Source organism: Camelus dromedarius, chromosome 22 (assembly GCF_036321535.1).
Source record: "Camelus dromedarius isolate mCamDro1 chromosome 22, mCamDro1.pat, whole genome shotgun sequence".
NCBI lineage: Eukaryota > Metazoa > Chordata > Mammalia > Artiodactyla > Camelidae > Camelus > Camelus dromedarius.
This window is the reverse complement of record NC_087457.1, coordinates 10,343,477-10,365,377: the sequence shown is the minus strand read 5'-3', so window position 1 is coordinate 10,365,377 and position 21,901 is coordinate 10,343,477. Positions and strand designations below refer to the sequence as shown.

General features: G+C 50.5%; 1 protein-coding gene across 3 annotated transcripts in view; it reads left to right on the top strand.

Moving 5' to 3' along the window:
• Positions 1-21,901, top strand: part of IKBKB (inhibitor of nuclear factor kappa B kinase subunit beta) — a 46,977-nt gene that overhangs the window by 11,285 nt on the left and 13,791 nt on the right. For all 3 annotated transcript variants that reach the window (XR_010377303.1, XM_031440029.2, XM_031440030.2), the window contains exons 4-9: positions 582-699; positions 3,151-3,220; positions 13,944-14,032; positions 14,995-15,084; positions 17,141-17,265; positions 20,940-21,047. Coding sequence is in view for 2 of the 3 variants with exons in the window: in XM_031440029.2 (XP_031295889.1) it covers positions 582-699; positions 3,151-3,220; positions 13,944-14,032; positions 14,995-15,084; positions 17,141-17,265; positions 20,940-21,047 (600 nt within the window). In the remaining variant the exon portion in view is untranslated. The remainder of the gene's footprint in view (positions 1-581; positions 700-3,150; positions 3,221-13,943; positions 14,033-14,994; positions 15,085-17,140; positions 17,266-20,939; positions 21,048-21,901) is intronic.

The following is a 21,901-nucleotide window of genomic DNA, read 5'->3' as shown; positions in this document are numbered from 1 at the left end:
AAAAATCCTTTTCCCTCCTGTATTTCCAGTTCTGAGGTGGGACATGAGTCTCTGCTGCTGTGAACGCACTGCTGGTATCTGTGCCTCCCGGGTGGGCGCAGGGTCTGCCGGCGCCCTGGGCACATGGGAGGCCCTTAGATAAACTAGCACCTGGTCGGCTGCAGGACCACGTGCAGGAGTGCCCTCCCAGACCTCTTGAAAAGGAGGGGGGCCTCGCCTTGTTTGCATATGAATGTGCACACACACACACACACAAACACACACACCACACCCACCACACACACACACCCCTCCCCACTTAACGGGGCATGAGATGGAAGCCCCTGGACTTTGTCTGCAGGACAGAGAGGCCCGGCTCTGGGGTGTTCTGGGGGAAATGAAGGTAGCTGGGATGCGCTCCCGCGTCCGTGAGCTTGTGGAGCTGAAAAAGTGGAGCAGGGTGGGTGCTAACTGACCACCGTCCCTTCCCCTCCCTATCGAGGCCCCTGGCCGCTCCAGGCCAGGGAGCTTGGCTGAGCCGAGGACGGAGGGGGCTGGAGCCGGGGCCTGGTCCCTCCCTCACCAGTCCCCTTCCCTCCTAGGCTGAACCACCCCAACGTGGTGGCCGCCCGAGACGTCCCTGAGGGGATGCAGAGCCTGGCCCCCAACGACCTGCCCCTGCTGGCCATGGAGTACTGCCAGGGGGGCGACCTGCGCAAGGTGAGTCCCGGGCTTGCGGGCACCCCTGCCCAGGTGGGGAGCTGTCACCAGGAAGCTGGGAGCGCTGGGGCCCCCGGGGTGACTTCTGCTCTCAGATGCCCCACCACACCCAGTGCAGGTGGCATGTGCGCTGTGACTCAGGGCTCCTGCATGGAGGGCAGGGCTTGCTGCACGGCGAGCTGCGCGAACATTCCTGAAATGATGAGGCAACAGACAGCGGGTCTCGGGTACCGGGAGGGCCTGGCTGGCTTCCAAAGCAAACCTTCCTCCCTGGGCTTGTCGGGGCCCCTCAGCCCTGCAGGGTCAGCCAGGCTGCTGTCCTTATTAGGAGGGCTGTCTCCCAGATGTGGGGACCTGCCGCACACAGGTCACCTGGTGGGGTGGGAAGGGACTGGCTCAGCACCGGAGCCTCCTGCCACTGACTCAGCTGCTGGGCTCCACGTCCTTCCTTCCCGCCACGCTCCTGTCCCTTTACCGGAACGCACACCACGGGCTGGGCGGTGGCAGCCCCTCCCCGCAGGTCTCGGGGACAGTTGTGTCCACTTGCCCAGGGTAGCATCCCTGCCTGCTTTCCCATGTGGCCTCGTGGATTTTCAGCAGCCCCGTGACATTGGTAAAATCGATTGGATTTCCACAGAAAACTTGGGCACCGAGGCCCAGAGAGGCTGGGCGGGGCACCAGACATCACACAGCTACAGGGCAGAGCTTGGGTCTCGGCCCATGTGACCCCAGCCGCAGGCCCCTCTCCCTCTGTGATGTGATTAAAGCCTCAAAGCGTGAGGAGCATGGAAGCTCCAGCCAGAAGATGGTTTTGTATTGAGAAGAACTGGCTGTTGGTCCACATCTCCCTCCCCTCTCGCTCCAGAAGAGAGTTCGCAGTATTGGGTGGGGGCTGTGGGGGCTGTGGGGGGTTCCCAGGTAATTCTTCATCCCTGGAAGGCAGTTTCCCGGACCCAGTGTCACGTGACTTTCCCACTGCTCTTCTGGCCTCTTCTGCCTCTGTTTCAAAAGGAAACTTCCCACGAGGGGTGATCTGCCTGGGTGGCTCTCTTCCACCCTGGGAGCTGGGCACATCCTGGGAGTGTCGCAGCAGGATGTGAACACAGTCACCGGCACGACCCACAGGCCGGGGACTGATCCCCGACGGGAAATGGAGGACTTGACAGTGCTTCATTTTTCTTTGTTATCTTCCTAACCTTTGACAGTCATCCGATTACTAATTGCAGTTATTTAAGGAGATAAAGTCGTATCACTGTAGTCGGGTGGACAGTTCTCAGGGTGGCAGGGGAGGCAGGTGGGTGTGACCAGATTACGGAGGCTCTGAGCCGGGCAGACGTCATCCCGTGGGCAGCAGAGAGCCAGTCAGCCGGGGTGGGGGTGGATACACGCTTTGGCGTGGTTGGCCTGGCGTGGGGTGCAGGGTGATAAGGGGGAGACAGGAGGCAATTGTACCCTGAGGGGCCTCTGTCCATGCTGTCCTTGGGGACCTAGGGGAGCTGGGGGAGGGCGCTGCTGCCCAGAGCGCTGGAGATCTGTCCTGCATCCCCAGATGAGGTGGCCTGCCTTTCTCTCCTCTAAAAAGTTCAAAATTCACACTCCTGGGCCCGGAGAGACAAGCTGGGCCAGCACGTGAGCAAATGTAAAAGGCAGAGCTGGGGGAGGGAGGGGCTGCGTGGGCCTGGCTGGGGGACCTGCTCGCAGACGGCATGGATGTCGGTGTTAGTTAATGACCAGATGCCCCAGGTGGGAAGTTGTTTCATTTGAGGCCAACTTCCAGCCCCACAGGGAGCCCCCGACAGGGCCAGGAGGGCCCAGGGGCTTGGGCACGGGCCTCAGGTGGACGTGCGTCACTGGCCAGCTCTGCCCCGGAGAGGCTGTGGGAGCAGATGGGTGGTGGACCCCAGGCTCAATTTCTCTCCTGGGAAATGAAACTCCCCCAGGGCTGACATCAGAGGTGGGGGGGGGAGGGGAGGATGCAGTGAAGTGGTGCAGGTAAAGCCTCACTGACCAGCCGTGCAGCTCTGCCCGGTGCCGGCACGTCATAGGTGCCCACTGATGGTTCCTGCTGTTGTCCCCACCCCCCAGCAAGGCCACATTGGGGAAGGGGTGGGAGGGAGGTGTTCAGTGGGTCCTTCAGGGCTCCCGGGAGCAGTGGGCCTCTGGTGGCTGAGCTCAGACCAGGCCTGCCTCCATCAAGACCACCGCACAGGTGAGACTCGAACACCCCTCATCCTTGAATGGCTCAGACACGCTGGGTGTACCAGGAGTTCTCAGAACTGCTTCCTCCTTCCTGGCGTGGACCATCCCTGCCAGTCAGGCCACCTGTCAGCCCAAGTCCCCAAGGCCAGGGCCGGGGAGCGCTCAGGTGGCTTTGGCTGGTGAACGACCCCTGTGGACGTGTTGGTGGTCGGTACCCACTCACCCTGACGCCTCTTCTCCCCTTCCTGACAGTACCTGAACCAGTTTGAGAACTGCTGTGGCCTGCGGGAAGGAGCCATCCTCACCTTGCTGAGTGACATTGGTAAACCCCAGGCGCAGCCTGACTCCCGGGGCACAGAGGGGAGACGTCCAGGGGGTCGGCGGGGGCAGGGGGGAGTTCGGAGGGGTTGTCACCAGGTCAGGCAGGCGCTGAATAGATTTCTCTTCCTTCCAGACTAAGTCACGAAGTAAATTATGATGTATATCGAATAATAGATTTCCTTTCCCATTAAAACGCTCCACTCCCTGTTTTCCCGGAAAGGCCAGCGACGGCGTAGGTTGTCATTTGAGTGAATTTCATCCCCTGGCAATGAATTTTTCCACTTCCACATTGGCAATTTTTGCTGGCTGCCGGCGTAGGAAAAACGGCTCTTGTTTAGTCCTTTGGTGCCACCGTGTCCTCTGAGGAGGGTGTCAGCCGCGCCCTCTGAGAAGGCCTGGCCTGCCTCAGGGGGAGCGTGACCTCAGCCCACAGAGGTCAGATGCCATCTTCCTGACTCTGGCACCTGCCCTTTTTTATTTTGGAAAATCTCTAAGAGTGACGGTGCACGGTGATGGTTTGAGATCTGGAGTTGGAGTTGCCCTGAGTTGATGACTAAGCACTTGCCCCCAGATGTGGGAGGAAGATAGCATTTCCACTCCTCTTCTGCCACAACTTGTTTGAAGCTGTGATTTTTTTCCCTTTTTCTGTGTTCAAACTTCCTTTTTAGAAGAAGGTCAAATATATAGAAAAGCTGAGAGAGTAGCACAGTGAAACCCACACACCCTTCACCCAGGCTCACCAACTGATACTGTTTCAAGCATCAGCATGGCCAGCGCTCGGCCTGGAGGGGCGGGTGGGCCTCCCGTCCCTGCAGCGCTTGCCTCGCTGGTGCGGGCCTGCCTCTTCCTCACTCCGGGCGAGAAGGAAACGAAGAGGGAGGTTGAATGATGACACACTTAAGGCCTGGAAGAGGCCCCGTCCCTCTGGCCTGTGCCTCTGCCCTGTGGGTGGAGTTCAGCGCGAGGGCAAGTTGACGTTGTACAGGTTTGGGGGTTCTGTGCCAGCTGAGATAAAACTGACGTGTAACACGTGTAAGTTTCAGGTGTGCCGCGTGAAAACCATCGCACCAGTTTTATGTGAGCAGAGTGGGCGTCAGCCTGTGTCGCTGTGCGGGCAGGGTCCTCTCTGACTCCCTAGAGGGTCCAGTCCGTAGGCCAAGAATCCCACCTGTTCCCTTGACGCCTGGCCCATGCTGGCCCATCCAGGCCGTGCTTAAGACACTGCCCTGCTAGTGTCCCTTGCCGCAGTGGCCAGGTCATCAATTCACTCTGGTGAGTTGGCTTGAAGGCAGCTTAGTAAGTCAGGGAATATTCTTTTGCTCTTCACGGGCAGCTTTCATTTTGTTTCCCTCTGGTTAGAACTTCAGGTCATCTTTTGGGATGTTGTTCCCTCAAATATTGTGCCTTCCCTCATTAGATGATTCGTGCATTCAGGAAATCATTGTTAAGGAAGTCTTTAACTATTGGCTTAAGCACAGTTAACTGTCTGCTTCCTCATGCAACCTTTCACTTCCTCGAGTGATGCTCCAATGATATTAACAGAGCCTCTGCTGGTTTGCTGTTCTTTGATGTGGGCACGTATCTTATCCAGTTACCGTTGCCTCCTGTGGTAGCTTTCCTATCATGTCATCAAGGTGTGTTAGTGTGTAAGTTACGTGTAAATCAGAATAATGAAGGTAGGCAGACCCCATGTGCTCGTGTGTTCAGCTCTCCTGTCAGTGGATGAATATCAAAGATCTTTAAGTCACTGATTCCCCGTCTTCCCTCTCTGGGGCCCCAACTTGGAAATAAGGAGGCTTTGAAGTACTAATCCCCAGGAATTAAACTCTTGAAGGCCAAGACTGTAGTCACTGCTGTGTCTCCAGCATCCGGAACTTCTCCATAAATATTTCTCAAATGAATGAAATAGATCCCAAAGGAAATTAAAGTAAGGATGTGTTTTTTATGAAGAAGAACAGATGTCCAGATATAATTAAATTGACCCTCCGGGTCAGCTACCCGCCCTTCCACCTGTTGGTGGTGTGACCTTGGTTTTATTTGCTGTGAAATGGGAACATGACTCACTGCAGGAGAATTGTTGGGAGGATGAGGGGGTAACCCGTGGTCCCAGCAGGTCCTGTTCTGCCCTTCCCACTCTGCGTTTGGATGTCTAGCACCCCTTTTGGGAAACCTTAGCTGCCCTGATTTGGGTCATGCTGGGCCCCCGTGAGCCAGGCAGGGGGCTGTCTCCTGAGACTGCCCTCCCGGGCAGTGGTTAACCTGGCTCAGACCCCGTCCCCCTTGGCCGCCTCCTGGGTGCAGGCACACCCCCTGGTCTCGAGGCTGCGTGGAGGCTGCTGATAAGCTCATGTTGTGCTTTCGTTCCCACTTCTGATTTGTGTCCAAGATTCATCACATTTATTTCTTTTACAAGGATGTCGTCATTGAGCCCGAGTCAAAGGGTTTTCTGGAAGCTCATCTAACATAACCGTTTTGTATTCTGAAACGTTTCCTGAGCGTATTTTGTTCCATTTTGTCCCGAGTGTTGGCCCCGAGTTCCCTTTGTCGGAGCTGCCCTGCTGGTCTCCGCCACGTGGGCTTGGTTAAGCAGCAGAGCCACGCCCTTGCCCGCCGGGTCCGGCTTCGTGGCCTGCTCCGGGTTAAACCTCTCCTGGCCTCCCTGGCTTGCTCACTCAGAACAGCGTCAAGATTATAGATGGGGGCTGGGTTTTTCCAGTGAACGTTGAATTGTCCAGGAAGATCTCGCAGAGTACGCCCAAGGGACTATGCAGATGCCTGGCAAGCACGTGGGTGAGCCCCATTTCCTGTGCCCGGACAGGCCAGTAAGAGGTCTGGGGACAGGTACAGAGGCACTAGAAATGATCTGTCTTCCACATAAAGGGACCCAAAAATAGCTCAAGGAAGTTCTGTCTAAATGGACTTCATTTAAACAGTCTTGCTCATCCGTTGGAAAACATCGATGTGTTGTTTCCTTCTGCCGGCAGAGGGGCAGACTCCTGTGCACCCTGGGGTCAGGTCTCTGGTGTCCGAGGGGCGGGGACCCGCCCATGCCCACACCAGCTAGCAGGACTGGGGATCACGGCCCCACGGGATCTTAGATCTGAATCCATCTTGGTTCCCCAGGTGGCTGGTGCATTGTGGTGTCCGGCCGTCCTGTCCTCTGAGCCTTCAGGGGTCCCCTGTGTTTCACTCTCTGAGTCACCGTCTCGGTCCCTGTTGGAGCTGCTCCTCCCCAGCATCCAGCCCTTCCATGTCGCAGAGCAGAGAGGGCTCCAAGGGGAAGGCGGCTCCCCCGTAGGGATCAGGACGCTGGGCACCCTACCTGGTGTCGCTGTCACTGTGGGTTTCCTGGCTTGTTCTGCTCATTACTTACATTCTGATGGCGCTATGGGTGGTAATGAAAGATGATTTCCTGGTCTCAGAATTTCAGATGATTTGTGTATAAAATACGTTGAGAAACGTAAATAACCAGATGAACAACTGTAACAATGATACAAGAGAAGATGGCCGCTCTCAGGCCTGCCTTTGCCGCTTCCCAGCGCTGTCTCCTCTGACGGGGCCCCCACTCTGTGGAAAACTATGGTGACTTTCTGGGCTTGTGTGTCCTCAACTTTAAAATGAGGTCTTGGATAGGTGATCTCTCGGGTTGCTTCTGACGCTAAATATTCAGTTTTCATCATTTAGGTTCTGATTCTCAGAAAGGTTGCCGGGGAAGTCTTTGTCGTCCGCTGCTCTGCCCCAGCCTGACTGTTTCCCGCCATTTCTCTCTCCTCTGCCTTTAGTGCATCATCTGCCCAGAGATTTGTCTCGATGCTTTCTGTTTATTCCCTCCCCATCCTGTGTGTCCCTCTGTGTACCTGGGTGACCGCCCGCTGCTCCCAGTTTTCTGTTTGTTCTCAGGGCATCTGATCTGCCATCTCTTCCTTGAAGCCTCTGTGTTCAACCCTGACCCCCATCCTCAACTCTGTGTCCACGTCTGCACAGTATTACTCCCAAAGTCACTTCCAAATGGAAGTTCTGGACTTCCTTCCTAACCCCATCCCTTCCTGACTTTCTCTATCCTCTGTCACTAGTCCCATGTGTCTGCCAGTCACCCAGACCCCAGCCCCGATTCTGAATCTCGTCTCTTCTTAGGCTCTGCCCCTCTCCCAGCTCCACACCCTCCCGTTCACAGCCTCCAGTCCCTTGACCCTTCCTTCGTGTTGTCTGTCTCGTTTCCCCCTTCTGTTCCCCCTGCCTTCACCAGTTCAGTGTCATAGCTTACCTCTTACAGGTCCCCAGTTCCCATGGGGCTCACCCACCTTTCACGCTCCTGCAAGGATGCTTTCATCCCAATCTACCACGAGATCAAGGTCTTACAAATTTTGTGCTCTTTTATGTATTTGTTTTTTATCTTTTTATTTTTTTATTGAAGTGTGGTCGGTTACAACATGTCAACTTCAGGTGTACAGCATCATGTCCAGTTGTGCGTATATATACATATATTCGTTTTCATATTCTTTTTCTTTAAAGATTATTGCGAGATATTGAATAGAGTTCCCTGTGCTATACAGAAGAAACTTCTTTTTTTAATCTATTTTTACGTATAGTGGTTAACTTTTACAAATCTCAGACTCCCAAATTTGTCCCTTTCCACCCATTTCCCCTGATAACCATAAGATTGTTTACTATGTCTGCATGTCTGTTTCTGTTTTGTAGATGAGTTCATTACTGTCCTCTTTTTTCTTTTTTTTTTAAGATTCCACACATGAGTGATGGTATTTTTCTTTCTCTTTCTGGCTTCACTTAGAATGACAATCTCTAGGTCCATCCATGTTGCTGCAAATGGCATTCATTATTTTATTCTTTTTTATGACTGAGTAGTATTTCATTGTATAAATATACCACAGTCTTTATCCAGCCATCTGTTGATGGACATTTAGGTTGCTTCCATGTCTTGGCTACTGTAAATAATGCTGCTGTGAACATTGGGGTGTATGTATATTTTCAAATTAGAGTTCCCTCTGGATATATGCCCAGGAATGGGATTGCTGGATCATAGGATAAGTCTATTTTTAGTTTTTTGAGGAATCTCCATACTTTTCATAGTGGCTGCACCAAACTACATTCCCACCGGCAATGCCAGACCTCTCAACCTCCCATTTCTCCCAACCGACTGTAGCCTACTTCACATGTCCATGACTCTCAGCACCCGCTTTTCGGGCCTCTGCTAGCTTTGCACATGTGTCTCTCTTTAGGATGCTGCCCTAGGACCTCCCCACCCACTCCCCCCTCTGCGGGGACTGCCTTGACCTGTTCGTGCACAGGGGGTCTCCCTCTAGGGTTTCTGTCCCGTGGTCTCCTCCACTCGGTACTTGGTTTCCCTGCTGTGGTCACGTGACCTCTGCCTGCTCGTGACAGTTAGGACTGACTTCCAGGTTTGCAGCACGTTGAGCAGACTGTCTGTGCCATGAGGGAAGAAAACGCATCGGTCCAATGGCACGTTTTCTATAGCACATAGCAAATAGAAGCCACGTCCTAAGTGCTGTCAAATGAACAAGAGAGCAATTCTGCACTTTTCTCTTGCACTTGGTGTGACCGCCTTGCCACCTTGCCGATGAGTCAGAGGGGTGCTTTAAGCCAAGAAACCATTAGCTGGGCCAGATCTTAGTCCGCGTGTCCACACTTGGCCTTCCACTGTGTTTTGCTTGGAAAGTTCAGTGTCACACCAGAGTGACTGGCAGGCAGTAGGCACGCAGCCATTTTTTATCGGGTGAATGAGCACCCTCTTGCCCTGTTTACTCATTGGCCCTGGAAGCCACCCGTTGGGACTGTCTTCTCTTTCTCTTCTAATCTCAGCTTTTCAGCCCATTTATCTTTCCATCTCTTCCCTGTGGAATGTATCACAGGCAGAAATATTCCCAGCAGAGCCTAGTAATCCTTTTAAAATCATAGTGTGGTGAGTAGGGACCAGGGACACAGTCTCACACACCTGCTTTTCTGCGTGGACGTCTAGCTGGTCCTCATCTGTTCCCTAACGTGTGGTCTGTGATCTGAAAAAAACACACCAGAGTGGGGTCTGGGGTTGTGGTTCATACATAGGAACCCCACGAGTGTCACATTTCACATTCTTCAGTCTGTGTCTGTGTCTGCCTCAGGAGCGCAGGGAAAGCTGGGGTCAGACCCCAGTGCCCTTCCTGACAAGGATCCTGCGAGGAGGGGGGTGCATAACTCGGACCCTCTCTGTACAGTGTCTGTCCTCGGAAATGCCACTCTGTGGTTTAAAAATCCACAGAGTACTTTGCAGCTCTTTTCTGTAACTAGGACGTGAGAAATTAACTCGTGGGCTTTTATGCTTTGTGGCATGGTTTTCCATTTTTATACACATGTAGTATCTCTTCTACTGTTAGGAGTTTAGATTTTTTGAGAAACATTCAGACACAAAACTATTTTTCTTAATCTCAGATTCTCATTTTCCATCCAATTGAAATGGAATTAGTTTCTCTCGGCTTGTGACAATTCTTTTTTTTTTCCTAAGAATGTAATCATTTCATGTAAGTTGTCAAATTTATTGGCCTATGGTTGCTCCTAACATCTTCATATTATTAAAAAAAATTTTTTTTAAATAGAGATATTAGGAATTGAACCCAGGACCTTGTGCATACTAAGCACACGCTCTACCACTGAGCTGTACTCTACCCCCACCGACTTGAGACAATTCTTATGCATTTCACGACACTGCTCTTGGAGTACTATTTTGTCAAATGAGGCACCGTCAGACCGAACTAAGCCCTTTAAAGTCTGATTCCATAAGGGGAGCTCTCTAAGAAGTCTTGTCCATCAGAGTTTTGTCTGTTTCACTCTGTCCAAGAAACCATATGTATCATTACCTGCAGTATTTAATCCAGGCTTTGTTAAGTTGACAAAAAAGTATTTGTGAATAAATGACTTCCCTGAAACAGGGACTGAGGTTTGTCACGGACTGTTGGTTAAGTATAAAAATAGACAGTTATTAATAGTGAACACAGGGTGAGTCACCTCCTTGCCCTCCGTCCTCACTGAAGACCTGGTGACAACTCTTTTATCAGTGTGGCGTAGAGACAGGGCTCACAGCCTGATCTGAATGCTCTCCCCTCCCTGGGGGGCTTCACGGGACACCTCCCCTGCCCCTGCCCCCACGTCCTTTGCACTGAGTTGTTCACATCCTTGTCTTAGTCTGGGCATTTCTACCTGCTCAAAATGCAGTGAGTCTCCACTTTCATACAATCTGCCTTTGAACAGACTGACCCCCACCTTTCTGTATGACACCCTGACACCCATGACCCACAACCAGGCGGGCCTTCTGTGGCCCAGTCACTGAGCAGACAGGCTCCGGGGCTGGTGGGGAGCACCCACGACGGTGCTCCCCACCAGCCCCGAGTCCACGTCCAGTGGAAGTAGCATCCTTGTGTGCGAGGTTGCGTCTGGCATTGTTAGAGCTTTTTGTTCCACTGTGCTTTGATTCTTTAGTAAAAATGAATAAAACCAAAAGGCAAGTGCTGGTACGGAGAAACAGCCTTTCTGAAGTTAACGTAATTGAGAACAAGGTTGAGTGGGATTTTTTTGTTTGTTTTGTTTTTTTTATGGGGGAGGGTAATTAGGTTTACTTATTTATTTTAATGGAGGAACTGGGAATTAAACCCAGGACCTCGTGCATGCTAAGCATGCGCTCTACCACTGAGCTGTCCCCTCCCCATCGAGGTGGGGTTTTTTTAAAGGCACCCTTTGAAAGCAACGAGTTTGTCGGACCTAAGCCAGTCTCCCGTGTCCAGTTAGAAAAGAAAAGGAAAGGAAGGAACAAGTGTGAAATGTTGAAACTCTGTGGTCACAGGCTGGGCTTAAAAGGGCAGATTTCATGAGCGGTTTTGCAATTTGACTTACTGTGCAGGTGGAGCTTCCCTGAGAAGAGGGAAGTTAGGTGTTTGGCTCTCCTCCTCCTGTGTCTCCGGGAAATACTCACCATGAAAATCTTTCCCCAACATCTCTGATCACTCGGTTTGTGTGCGAGGGCTGCTCTCCTGCCCTGTCTCCACGGGGCCGTCTTCTCTCCTTGTGTGACCCGGGAGGGCGGTGACCCAGGAGGACTCGGGGTAAACTCTCTTAGTGTTCTTAATGCTTCAGCTTTTTACTTTTTTTTTCCACTATTCAAAACCAACTCATACCTTATACCATTGGCATCCCTCTGAGTCAGATGATACAAACCTAAGTAATTTTTAATAATTGCCTGTTATAATGTGGGTCTCCCATAACTTGTTCCATCATTCCCTGATTGGTGACTTTCAGTTTATTTCTAATTATTTCACTCCACACTATGCAGTGCTCACCCGCAGTTGTATGCACTGATGGTTTGGATTTTGCAAGCTGGATTAGCAGAGGTGGAAATGATGGGTCAGACAATCTGTACGTCTTAAAATTTAATAGCTTTTGCCATGTTTCTTTCCTCCAAATGCACACAAATTATTATTATTACTCCTTCCAAGCAGTGTATGGGAGTGCCTTGTAGTTCTTATCTAACATGCTTGCTGGATGAAGAAGCAAAAAGACATTTCATAGGTGCTTTTAATTAGTACTTTGTGGACGGCCAGTGAGCTTGAGTGACTTTTTGTGTAATCGCGTAATTTCTTGTGGTTTGAATTTCTGCTCCTGTAAGTTCCTCCTTCACTTGTTCTTTGCCCGGTTTCCTACTGGGTTTCTTTCTCTCTGTGTGTGTGTGTTAAAATTGCCTTTTCTTTATTAAGTTATTAATCATTAAATTACATTGATAGTAGAAAATATTTATTACTTTTAGATGTCTTTAACCTGGCAAAAGAAAAACAGTAATCTTCTCTTGGACCCCATCCTGACTTTTTATTCTTAATTTTACCAGTTTGAATTGAAACGCCTGAGAACACATATCGAACCTACCTCTTCATTTTCTTTTATGTTCCTTTAAAGGAAAAAACTGTGGAATTTTGTTTTTCACTAGTGAAGTAACATAGCATTATGATTTTGAAAAACAGAGGTTCAAAAAAGGAAAAGCAAAAGTATTCTTGCTTCTCTAACCCCTGCGTTGCTTTCTCATTGATTTGTAAGAGCTTTTGTTTATTAGCTATTTGCTTTTCAGCACGTTGCAGGTATTTTTTTCCCCTTTTTTTGGTCTTTTGCTTTGTATATAGTATCTTTTGCCATAAACTTTTTTTCTTTTTAGGGAGGGGGAAGGTAATTAGGTTTATTTATTATTATTTATTTATTTATTTAATGGAGGTAGTGGAGATCGAACCCAGGACCTTGTGCATGCTAAGCACGCGCTCTACCACTGAGCTATACCCTCCCCGCCTTTGCCATAAACTTAAAACCTCTGTGTGGCTTTTCCTTATGCCATGTGGCTTTCCTCACATGACACTACTTTTTTTTTTTGCTGAATTTATCCTTAGGTATTTTAAAATTTGTGTTGCTAATGTGAAAGGGATTTTTTTTTCCCTTTCAACTGGATATTGTGACAGGGAGAAAAGCTATTGATTTGTATATACTTGTTTCCAGATAACTTACTAAATTTTTCCCAGTTTTTAGTCTGTTGAGTCCTCTAGACACATAGTCAGCTCATTTCCAAATAAAGATAATTTTATCTCTTTCCAATACTTACTCATTTTTTTTCTCTTGTAGTACAGTTAGCTAGGACTCCTGTTAAAGTTATCAGACCTCTCTTACGGGAAAAAAATCACATCCTGCTTGGAGTCTGAGCTGCAGACCCACCCCCTCCTTGCTCTGTATCTGGCCTCCTGTGTGATGTCGTCACATTCCTTCTTCCCGGCAACAGCTGTGGTGTCCCGTGACTTCACAGCCAGCATGCAGGCTCCTTCCTCCGCAGCTAGGTTCCGAGCCCTTTGAAGTTGGGGACCACATCCCTCAGAACCTCACAGAAGACGGGGGCACGTAGGGAACACATGTCGAACTGTCAGGTGTAATGACAGGCCGCCTGCTGTCTCCCTGCAGTGCTCCCCGCGTGCTCCAAGTGGACCCCACATCAGTGACCAAGTGCCGTCTGCCCAGAGGGCCCTTCTTCTTTCCTTCCCCCTCAAAATTTAGATTTTCCAGCCTCAGGCCAGAGAAGTGCCCCTTCTCAAACTTTGTCCGCAGCAGCAGCACCTGGAGGGCTGGGTGAAACACAGCCTGTGGGCTGACCCCTAAAGTTTCTGATTCACTCCGCCTGGGGTGGGACCCGGGGGTCTTGCGTTTCTACTGAGTTTGGTTGCTGCTGGTCCCTGCTGTGCGACTTGAGGACCACTGCTGGAGACTGTAGTTGGTGACCTCGTGGGTGCAAGGCTCAGAGTTCTTTGCACGAATGAGCTTGATTCCAGGGGGAAGGGTATATAGCTCAGTGGTACAGCACATACTTAGCATGCTCAAGGTCCTGGGTTTAATCCCCAGTACCTCCATATAAATAAGTAAACAAATTAATTTTAAAAAACTTAATTACCCCCCCCCCAATAAAAACTAAATTTAAAAAAATAAAAAGTAAAAAAAAAGAGCTCGGTTCTGGTGCTGGTGCAAGTTCTGCTCACGTAACCAGATCCCCTTCCTTGCACCCTCGGGGCGTCTGCCCAGCCCGGTCCTGCCCGCCGCGAGCCCCGCGAGCTGAGTCAGGGTATGTGTCCGGGGTGGGTGATGCCGAATGAAAAGCCTTGTCCAGGATTCGGGGAAATTCACTCCCCTTTCCACCCAATTAGCCTCTGCGCTTCGATACCTTCATGAAAACAGAATCATCCATCGGGATCTGAAGCCAGAAAACATCGTCCTGCAACAAGGGGAGCAGAGGGTGAGTGACCCCGGGCCGGCCTCGGGGAGGGGCTCGGTGGGTGGAGCCGGAACGCGCTTGTGTGTCTGTTTCTGTCCCTGTTTCCCTGCACGCATGTTTGCTTTGATTCCCTGGGAGTGCCTTTTGATTCAGTGCTTCAAAATTCAGCTAAAAGTTCTCACTCGCAGACTGAGACAAAATGGAATGGCCCACATTGTTCATCGTCCAAGTTGCAGGAATCTGATAAGAAAACTAATGTTTGGCTTCCATCCTCCACCCCCCAGCCTTTGGGACCCACGCTTCTTGGAAAACAGACTTTTTGTTTTCCATTTGTCTGAGAGCCTCAGCTTTCGAAGCGAACACGAAATCCAGCTGGATGGTGGGAACCTGGTCCAGCCTGCAGTCTTCCCGGGGCTCTCAGTGACCCTCTTTGGCGTCCCCCTGCTTGGGCATGGGGTCACCCCCCTCCCCCGCCACAGGGCTTGGCGCTGCCCTCCCCACGGCCTTGTTTGTTCCCCTGGGCCACAAGCAAGGGCGCAGCTGAGTGGAGTGAGTGGCTCAGTCCATGGGCCCTCTCACCTGGCTGGTGCGGCTTCCGCCAGCATCGCAGGCCTAGCCCACACCCACCGTGGCCCTCACCTTTGTCCCGGCTCACACTCATTCCTGCCTCTACTGCTCAGATTTGAGAATCTCAGATTTGGGGATTTACTGAGAAGGAGCTGGCCTGGTCCTTCATATATAAAGTCCAGCTTCAGCGATCTTGGGGGCTGGTGCGTGGTCTGCTCATCCTGACCTTCTTCCAGCAATTCGAGGGCCGTCTTCTGTGTATCCGGTGGTTCTTAGGAACTTAGGATCTTAGGACTGGGAATTCAGAAATACCCTCTGCTCTGTCAGAGACATTCAGAATTCTTGTAGGATGGTGTACTCTCATAACCCTCAGACTTCTCCTCCTTCCCACCCCCACCCCCCTTTTTTTTTTTCAGTTAATACACAAAATTATTGACCTCGGATACGCCAAGGAGCTGGATCAGGGCAGTCTCTGTACGTCCTTTGTGGGGACCCTGCAGTACCTGGTAAGAAGCGGGGTTCCTGTACTTGTGGGTCCATTACTCTCTGATGGCCATATCCCTGGGGCTCCTCCTCCGTCCTTGCCTTCTGCTGTCTAAGTTTGCCGGCTCTTTGGCTGTTTCCCGGAGGCATAGGAATTGTGTGAGGTCAGGCTCAATCCATTCAAGTCAGCGGAGGCCCTCTGGAAGGACGTGGCCATCTTCTGCTCGTGTGCCCTCGCTCAAACCCCATACCCTCTCTTGTGCTTCAGTATTTTATCTGAGAAGAGAGTTTAAACCAGATCCCTGCTGGTCTGTAGGGGTCTCAGTTTCCAGACAGCATCTCAGGGGCCATTGAGAAGAGGGCTGAGCCTCGCGCCCCCCACCCTTTCATTTTGTTATTTGGTCTGAGTAATTGGATTCTATTTGAGTCACTCAGTCATCCAAGAAGTATTGACCGAGTATAGTCTCAGAGTTTAGAAAGAAAGCAGGCATCACCGTGGTACTTACACAAGTGAGGAAATTACAGTTGTAAGTACTGCACAGGGAAAGTGCAGCGGGTTATAAGAATCTATTTTAAGGGGACCTAGCCTGGTCTGGGGCCTGAAGGATGAGGGGTGAATGGGCTCTGGGGGTGGGGGAGGGAGAGCAAGTTCCAGGCAAAGAGATAGGACATGGGGAGACCAGAAAGTGTGGCCAGAACCAGCGGAGAAGGAAGAGGGGAACTTGAATTGGAGCTGAAGAGAGAAGCAGAGGATGGATCATTTGGGCTCATGTTGGCTGAGTTAGAGATTCTAGGCCCTAAAACCTCTGCAGAGACTTTGAAGGGTTTCAAGCTTGAGAGGGAGCAGGTTTACCTTTAGAAAAGACCACTGTCGGTGAAGTGTGGAGGGTGGCCTGCAGGTAGTGGGCAGGTAGTAAGGAGGAGATTGCAATAGGCAGTTCTGAGCTGCCGGGTAAGGAGTAAGTCAAGAAATTCCTAAAAGAGGCTCAGCTAGACTTGATAATAGACTGCTGGCTGGTGGTAACCAGTAAATGTGGATTGAGTAAAGGAGCCTGCAGTTCAAAGAAGAAAAACAAGAAAAGGTGGAAAGCTACTGGGCTCAACGAGCTTAAATAACCCACCTAATTCTTAACTAAAAAGGGAAGAATCTATTCTCTGAGGTCTTTTGAGTGCATCTCACTTCCTGCTAACCTCCCCAGCTAGGTGGGCGGTGGGCTCTGAGATTCATCACTTGCTCTGTGGGACAGAGGCTTCAGAGCAGGGGCTCAGGGCTGAGATTCAGCACCTTTGTCTGTGTAATGAGATCCTGTAGGCCCTGCCAGGTGTCCTGGAACCCTTGTCAGCTCATCAGCGGTCAGTGGGGGACCCCAGGCCCTGATAGGGTGCTTGAACAGATCATTCACTTGTGGGGCTAAAACTTCTCCTATAACCAGACCACAACAGAGGCCGACTCGACTGTCCCCACGGTTTTCCTCTTGGTTGGGTCTCCACGGTCCCTCCGTGTGTTGTGCCTCCAGCCAGGCCGGCTCAGTCCTGCCTCCATGCCTTCACTTGAGATGGTCCTTTCTGGGATGTCTGCCCCCAGACACTCATGCGAGGAGCCTCCTCCTGAGCCGAGTCCTGTCCCGCCTGTGCTGGGAAGCTCTCCTCGGTCACCCCAGCTCTCTCTGCTGGGGCAGCAGCCGGGCACCCGGCTTCTCCTGCCTGATTGTAATATTCCATCCCACTGGTCGACCACACGCCCTGGACCGCGCTGCTCTGGGAGATTCTGCCAGTGTCCACTGCGTGTGTTGTGCACGGGTGTGCATGGCCTGGACCACTTTCCCTTGTATGTGTGTGTCCCATCCTCCCCTCCCTGTACAGTGCCCAGAAGGAGGGGGCACAGTGCACTCTGGCCCACCTAAAAATACCCCAGGCCCTTATCTCAGCCTCAGGATTGAATGGAGTACAGAGAAATCCTAGATCCCCCGCTGCACACGTGGTCACCTCTTCACTGGATGGAGTGTGAGACACCATCAGAAGGCTGGATGCCCCTCGGATGGGGGCGGCTCAGGTGTGTCCTGCCATGGTCCTTCGCAGGCCCCGGAGCTGCTGGAGCAGCAGAAGTACACGGTCACCGTTGACTACTGGAGCTTCGGCACCCTGGCCTTCGAGTGCATCACGGGCTTCCGGCCCTTCCTGCCCAACTGGCAGCCCGTGCAGTGGTGAGTGGGCGCCCCGGGCTGGGGCCCAGACCCCTGGGATCGGTCTCCCAGAGGAAGTTGTGTTAGGACCCGGCCAGTGGGCCGTCTGAACTCCAGGGCCCTAGAAAGACGGAGCATTGTTACGTATCAGCGTGGACCCTGAACCTTAACAGCTTGAAGTCTAAAACCATATGAATGACTGCTCTGCTCAGTAGCAAGAAGTCAGTCCTTTACAGACGGTGTTTGCAGTGCGCACTCACACCGAAAACGCTCAGTGCTAGTGAACAAAGGGTGTGTTCACATGACAAACAATGAGAAGTATTTACGTGAAAATTTGTTGTTGGCAAGTTTTACTACACTTCAATACAAATTTTTGTTTTTAACGCCTAAGAAAGTAGCTTAAAACGTGAACTAAATAAATTACCAAAAAGATTTTCTAATTAAAAAAAAACAAAGGAGGAGGCGAGGGGATAGCTCAGTGGTAGAACATGTGCTTAGCATGCACGAGGTCCTGGGTTCAATCTCCAGTACCTCCATTAAAAAAAAAAAACTAATTAATAAGTTTATTTCCCCCAAAAAAATTTTTTAAAAAAGGATATAGTTAAGGTTTTAAAAGTTTCTCTGTATTCTTGAACTTTTTTCTGATTATGATAATAATGTATTTTATGTATATGTAAGTTAATCATTACTGAAATTCATAATTTTATTCATTATTATTTAAAAATTTTTAATGAAATAAAAATTTTCTGATGGAGGTACTGAGGATTGAACCCGGGACCTCACACAGGCTAAGCACGCGCTCTACCACTGAGCTGTACCCACTCCCAACCCCAAAATGCCTAATTTTAAAATTAACATTCCCCTAAATCAGTTAAGATTCATTCAAATGATTCCTTCAGAGGCCACACCTTAATTTAAACGAGGTTACTGTTGTGCAAAATTTTTTTTCATTTCCAGTTTTTATTTTTTTGGAGCAGGGATAAGTTCACATGGTTCAAACTTCAAAAAGTATTAAAGAGTGAAAGTCATCGCACACCACCTGGTCCCTCCCCACAGGTCCCCGGTACCATTGGTTCTGGGTGTGCCTCCAAGGATGTTTTGTACATGTGCAAGCGGATGGGCGTGTATCTGCTAGTTCATTTGTGTGTTTGCCCCTTTTTTTGACCCCAGTGATAGCATCCTGTGAACACCACCCGCTACGTGCTCTTAGAGGATTTTTACACTATGAGAATTTCCTTCACATAACCTGGAAACGGCCGCCGTGAACATTTCTGTGTCTCCAGGCTCAGTGTGCGTGTGTTTGTTTGAAAAACAAAAATAGGTTACCATACACACTCTCACAAAACCTGCTCTTCAAACTTGCTGTTGAAAATGCTTTATGTTTTTCCATGTTATTTGTCACGTCTGTATGGTGGTCCGCTGAGCGGCCGTAAATGTAGTTTGTTTAACTTATTTCCCATTATTGGAAGCCTTGGTGGTTTATAGTTTTTGCTTCTTAAAGAAACATCAAAAATAGCATTGTTGTAGGGAAATCCTTGTATATCCACAGGTACTTCCCTTGGATAGATTCCTAGAATTTTCAGATCAAAGGTGGTGCACATTGTAAAGATTTTTGATGTGCACTAATTGCTCAGCAGAAAGCTTGTATAAAAAACATCTCCACCAGGAATGCACAGAGTTGCCCCGTGGACCACACCATGGCCGACACGAGCTACTGTCCTCTTTTTCAGTCTTTCTGGAAGTAGTAAAAACATGAACTTTTTCAAAGGACAGGTACTTACATCATGAGACTGTTTGTTTATAAGAATAAGATGCAGCCTTTGAAATCAATCCCAGAGGAGGAGTTTTGTGAGACGGCAGCCCGGTTCAGTCACCAGAGCCTGGAACAGATGAACCAGCCCGGTCCCAGCATCTAAGGAGTCTGGTGGGGTGGCAGAGAGCGCCCTCCTGTGGGGGCTTCCTTTAGGACAAGCGGTGCTCCCCAGCTGCGTTCTGGGACATTGAGGAATTAGCTCATTCATCTGTAGTCACACCTTGTAACGTCACCATCATGACAATTGCTTTAGACAGCTGTGCCTCTGTAGTGTTTTTAACTAACCAAGGAATCACCACATTTCCTCAGTTCAAATGTTGAGCCTTTTCATCATTTATAGCAAGATGAGTTAAAATCCATTAACACTGGAAGATGTGCTATTTGAAACTCTCCCAGACGGCTCCGCACGTTCATAGTAAGTTCGTTGTCTGCGGAACCAGCCTCCCTCACGGTTCTGGAAGGCCAGGTGACCGCTTTCCAGCGGACTTCCCTAAAACCCAATACAGAGCTGTTTCTGGGCTAGTTTGTGAGACATGCCTGTCTTGTAATGTCTTAGGCAACTTTTAAAAATTGCATTCTCATCTCAGATGGCGAGTGGATAGTAATTTCAGGACAAGTGGAATTTGAGCTCTATTATCCTATTACAAAGCCACTTGGAAATACATTTTGGGACCAGTCTGAGCAATAAGCATTTCACTTACTGTGTCCTTTTACTTACACAGTTTCCCATTGGCAGACTAGGTTTCCATCAGGGGACTGTCCCCCTGTGTGTAGTGATAGTTGTTTCAGCCAGACCCCAGCCCATCGAGGCTCTTGTGTGCTCCACGTGGTCCAGTTCACCCTTTGCCAATGAGACCTCAGGGCTAAAGCATTTTTTATTTGAATTTCCTACATGTCTTTGGAAAGGAAGGATGAGGACATTCAGATAGAGTAGAAAGAGTGCCCGACCTTGGGTCTGAGTCCCCAGTTCTGCCGCTGTCGGGTTGTGACCTTGGGCTGACCACCCAGCCTTCCTTCCCTCCCCGCTGAGCCCGCCACATGGGGTCATCATGCAGAGACGGGCGTGCTCACCACTGATGCCTGGTTATCTGTGAAGCATTAGTCACATTTGTGCGTCACCTTCATTACCCAGAAGATTTGAAACCAGTTTAAACATTTTTTCCTTCAGTTACTATTTCTGATGCATCAAAGGGGTCTCTAAAGTTGGGAAGTGTGAGGGTTCATTCACCATCAGAAGTAACACTTAGGCACGTGCACTGAGAGGGAAGCGCTTGGCGTGTGTGTTGCCTGCAGATTTCACGTGCACGTGGTGTGCGTGCAGTCATCTCGGTGTGCAAGTCCTAATTTTATCCTCTGCCAAAACCCGAGGGTTTTGTATTAGATCAAATGAAAAGTAGAAGAATGGTAAGGACGGGCCCGGGGTGAGGTCAGGAGTCAGCGGCGGAGGTGGGGCGGGGAGGGGAGGGTATAGCTCGAGTGGTAGAGCGCATGCTTAGCATGCACGAGGTCCTGGGTTCGATCCCCAGTACTTCCTCTAAGAGTAAATAAATAAGTAAGCTGAATTACCTCTCCCCACCCCCCATAAAAAAAAACATTAAAAAAAAGAACTGTTTAAAGAGAAAAAGAGTCAGCAGGGCTGTCTGTACAACTCCGGGCACCGCAGTTCGGTGATGCTTGGCGGTCTTGACGGCCTTAAACTCAGGGCAGCCGTCCTCGCAGGACGCAGGCACACTGGCCGGCATCCCAGGTGATTAAGAAGCGGCCTTGGGGGTGTCCCGTCTGGTTGTACAGTGGACTGTCCCCAGTGTAGAGGGGCTGTTGGCCACCAAGTGATGTAAGGGTCATTACGAGCGATGTAACAGACTGGATCCCCCGTTCGCAGGCACTCCAAAGTCCGGCAGAAGAGCGAGACGGACATTGTGGTTAGCGAAGACCTGAACGGGACGGTCAAGTTCTCAAGCTCTCTACCCTACCCCAACAACCTCAACAGGTAAGGCCCAGCACGCCCCTCTCCAGTTGCCTTCCTTTCGAGAAATGGGTGTCAGAGCTGACATCCTGTGGCTTTTGCATGGTTTTCAGGGTAGCGTGCTGTGGTGTGAACCGATGTATCCATCTCAGTCTTAAATTTAGGATGCATTCCCACCCCTCACCCCCGCCCAGAAATCTCTCTTCTAAATTCTCGTCACAACTTCTTTGGGCTTCTCTTCACCCTCAGTGGCTTCTACCTTGTGTTATATTCGGGTTTGCAGAGGGTTTACTTCCTGGTCAACTGTGAGCCTTTTAAGGAAAGGAGATCACGCTTTCAATAAAGTTCTCGCACTGCTCACGCAGCCTGGTGCTCTGTTACCATCAACAAGTAAACCTTTGCAGTTTGAACAGCGTTGCAGTCTGGCCTTAGAGCCAGCATGTGAGCAGTCAGATAATCAAGTCAGAATCGGGTAATCGTGCAGAGAAAGCTACCAGGCAGCTGCACACAGCTGAGGGGCCCGGGTAACTACTGTAAGTGTTTGGAGGATGGGGAGAGAGGTACCCTGTGGACCAGCTCTGCAGGATGACAGGATGGGCTGGAATTTTCTGGAAGGATCTGGAAAGGTGTGCAGGACAGGGATGGATGAAGAGTCAGGAAGTTCAGGGGGGATGGGATTGGGGGGCGAGGCAGGGGCGTGGCGTGTAGCGATGTTGACCTCGGGAGGGCTTCCATGGAGGGGCAGCAAGGGGCCGCTGAGGGTGATGATGGAGCTGGGGGGCTGTGGGGGGCCCCCGCAGAGCTGGGAGGGAGTGAGACTGTCGTGTGCGCTCACCGGATGCTTTCAGGGAGGTGGTTGGTGGAGTGAATCCTGCAGG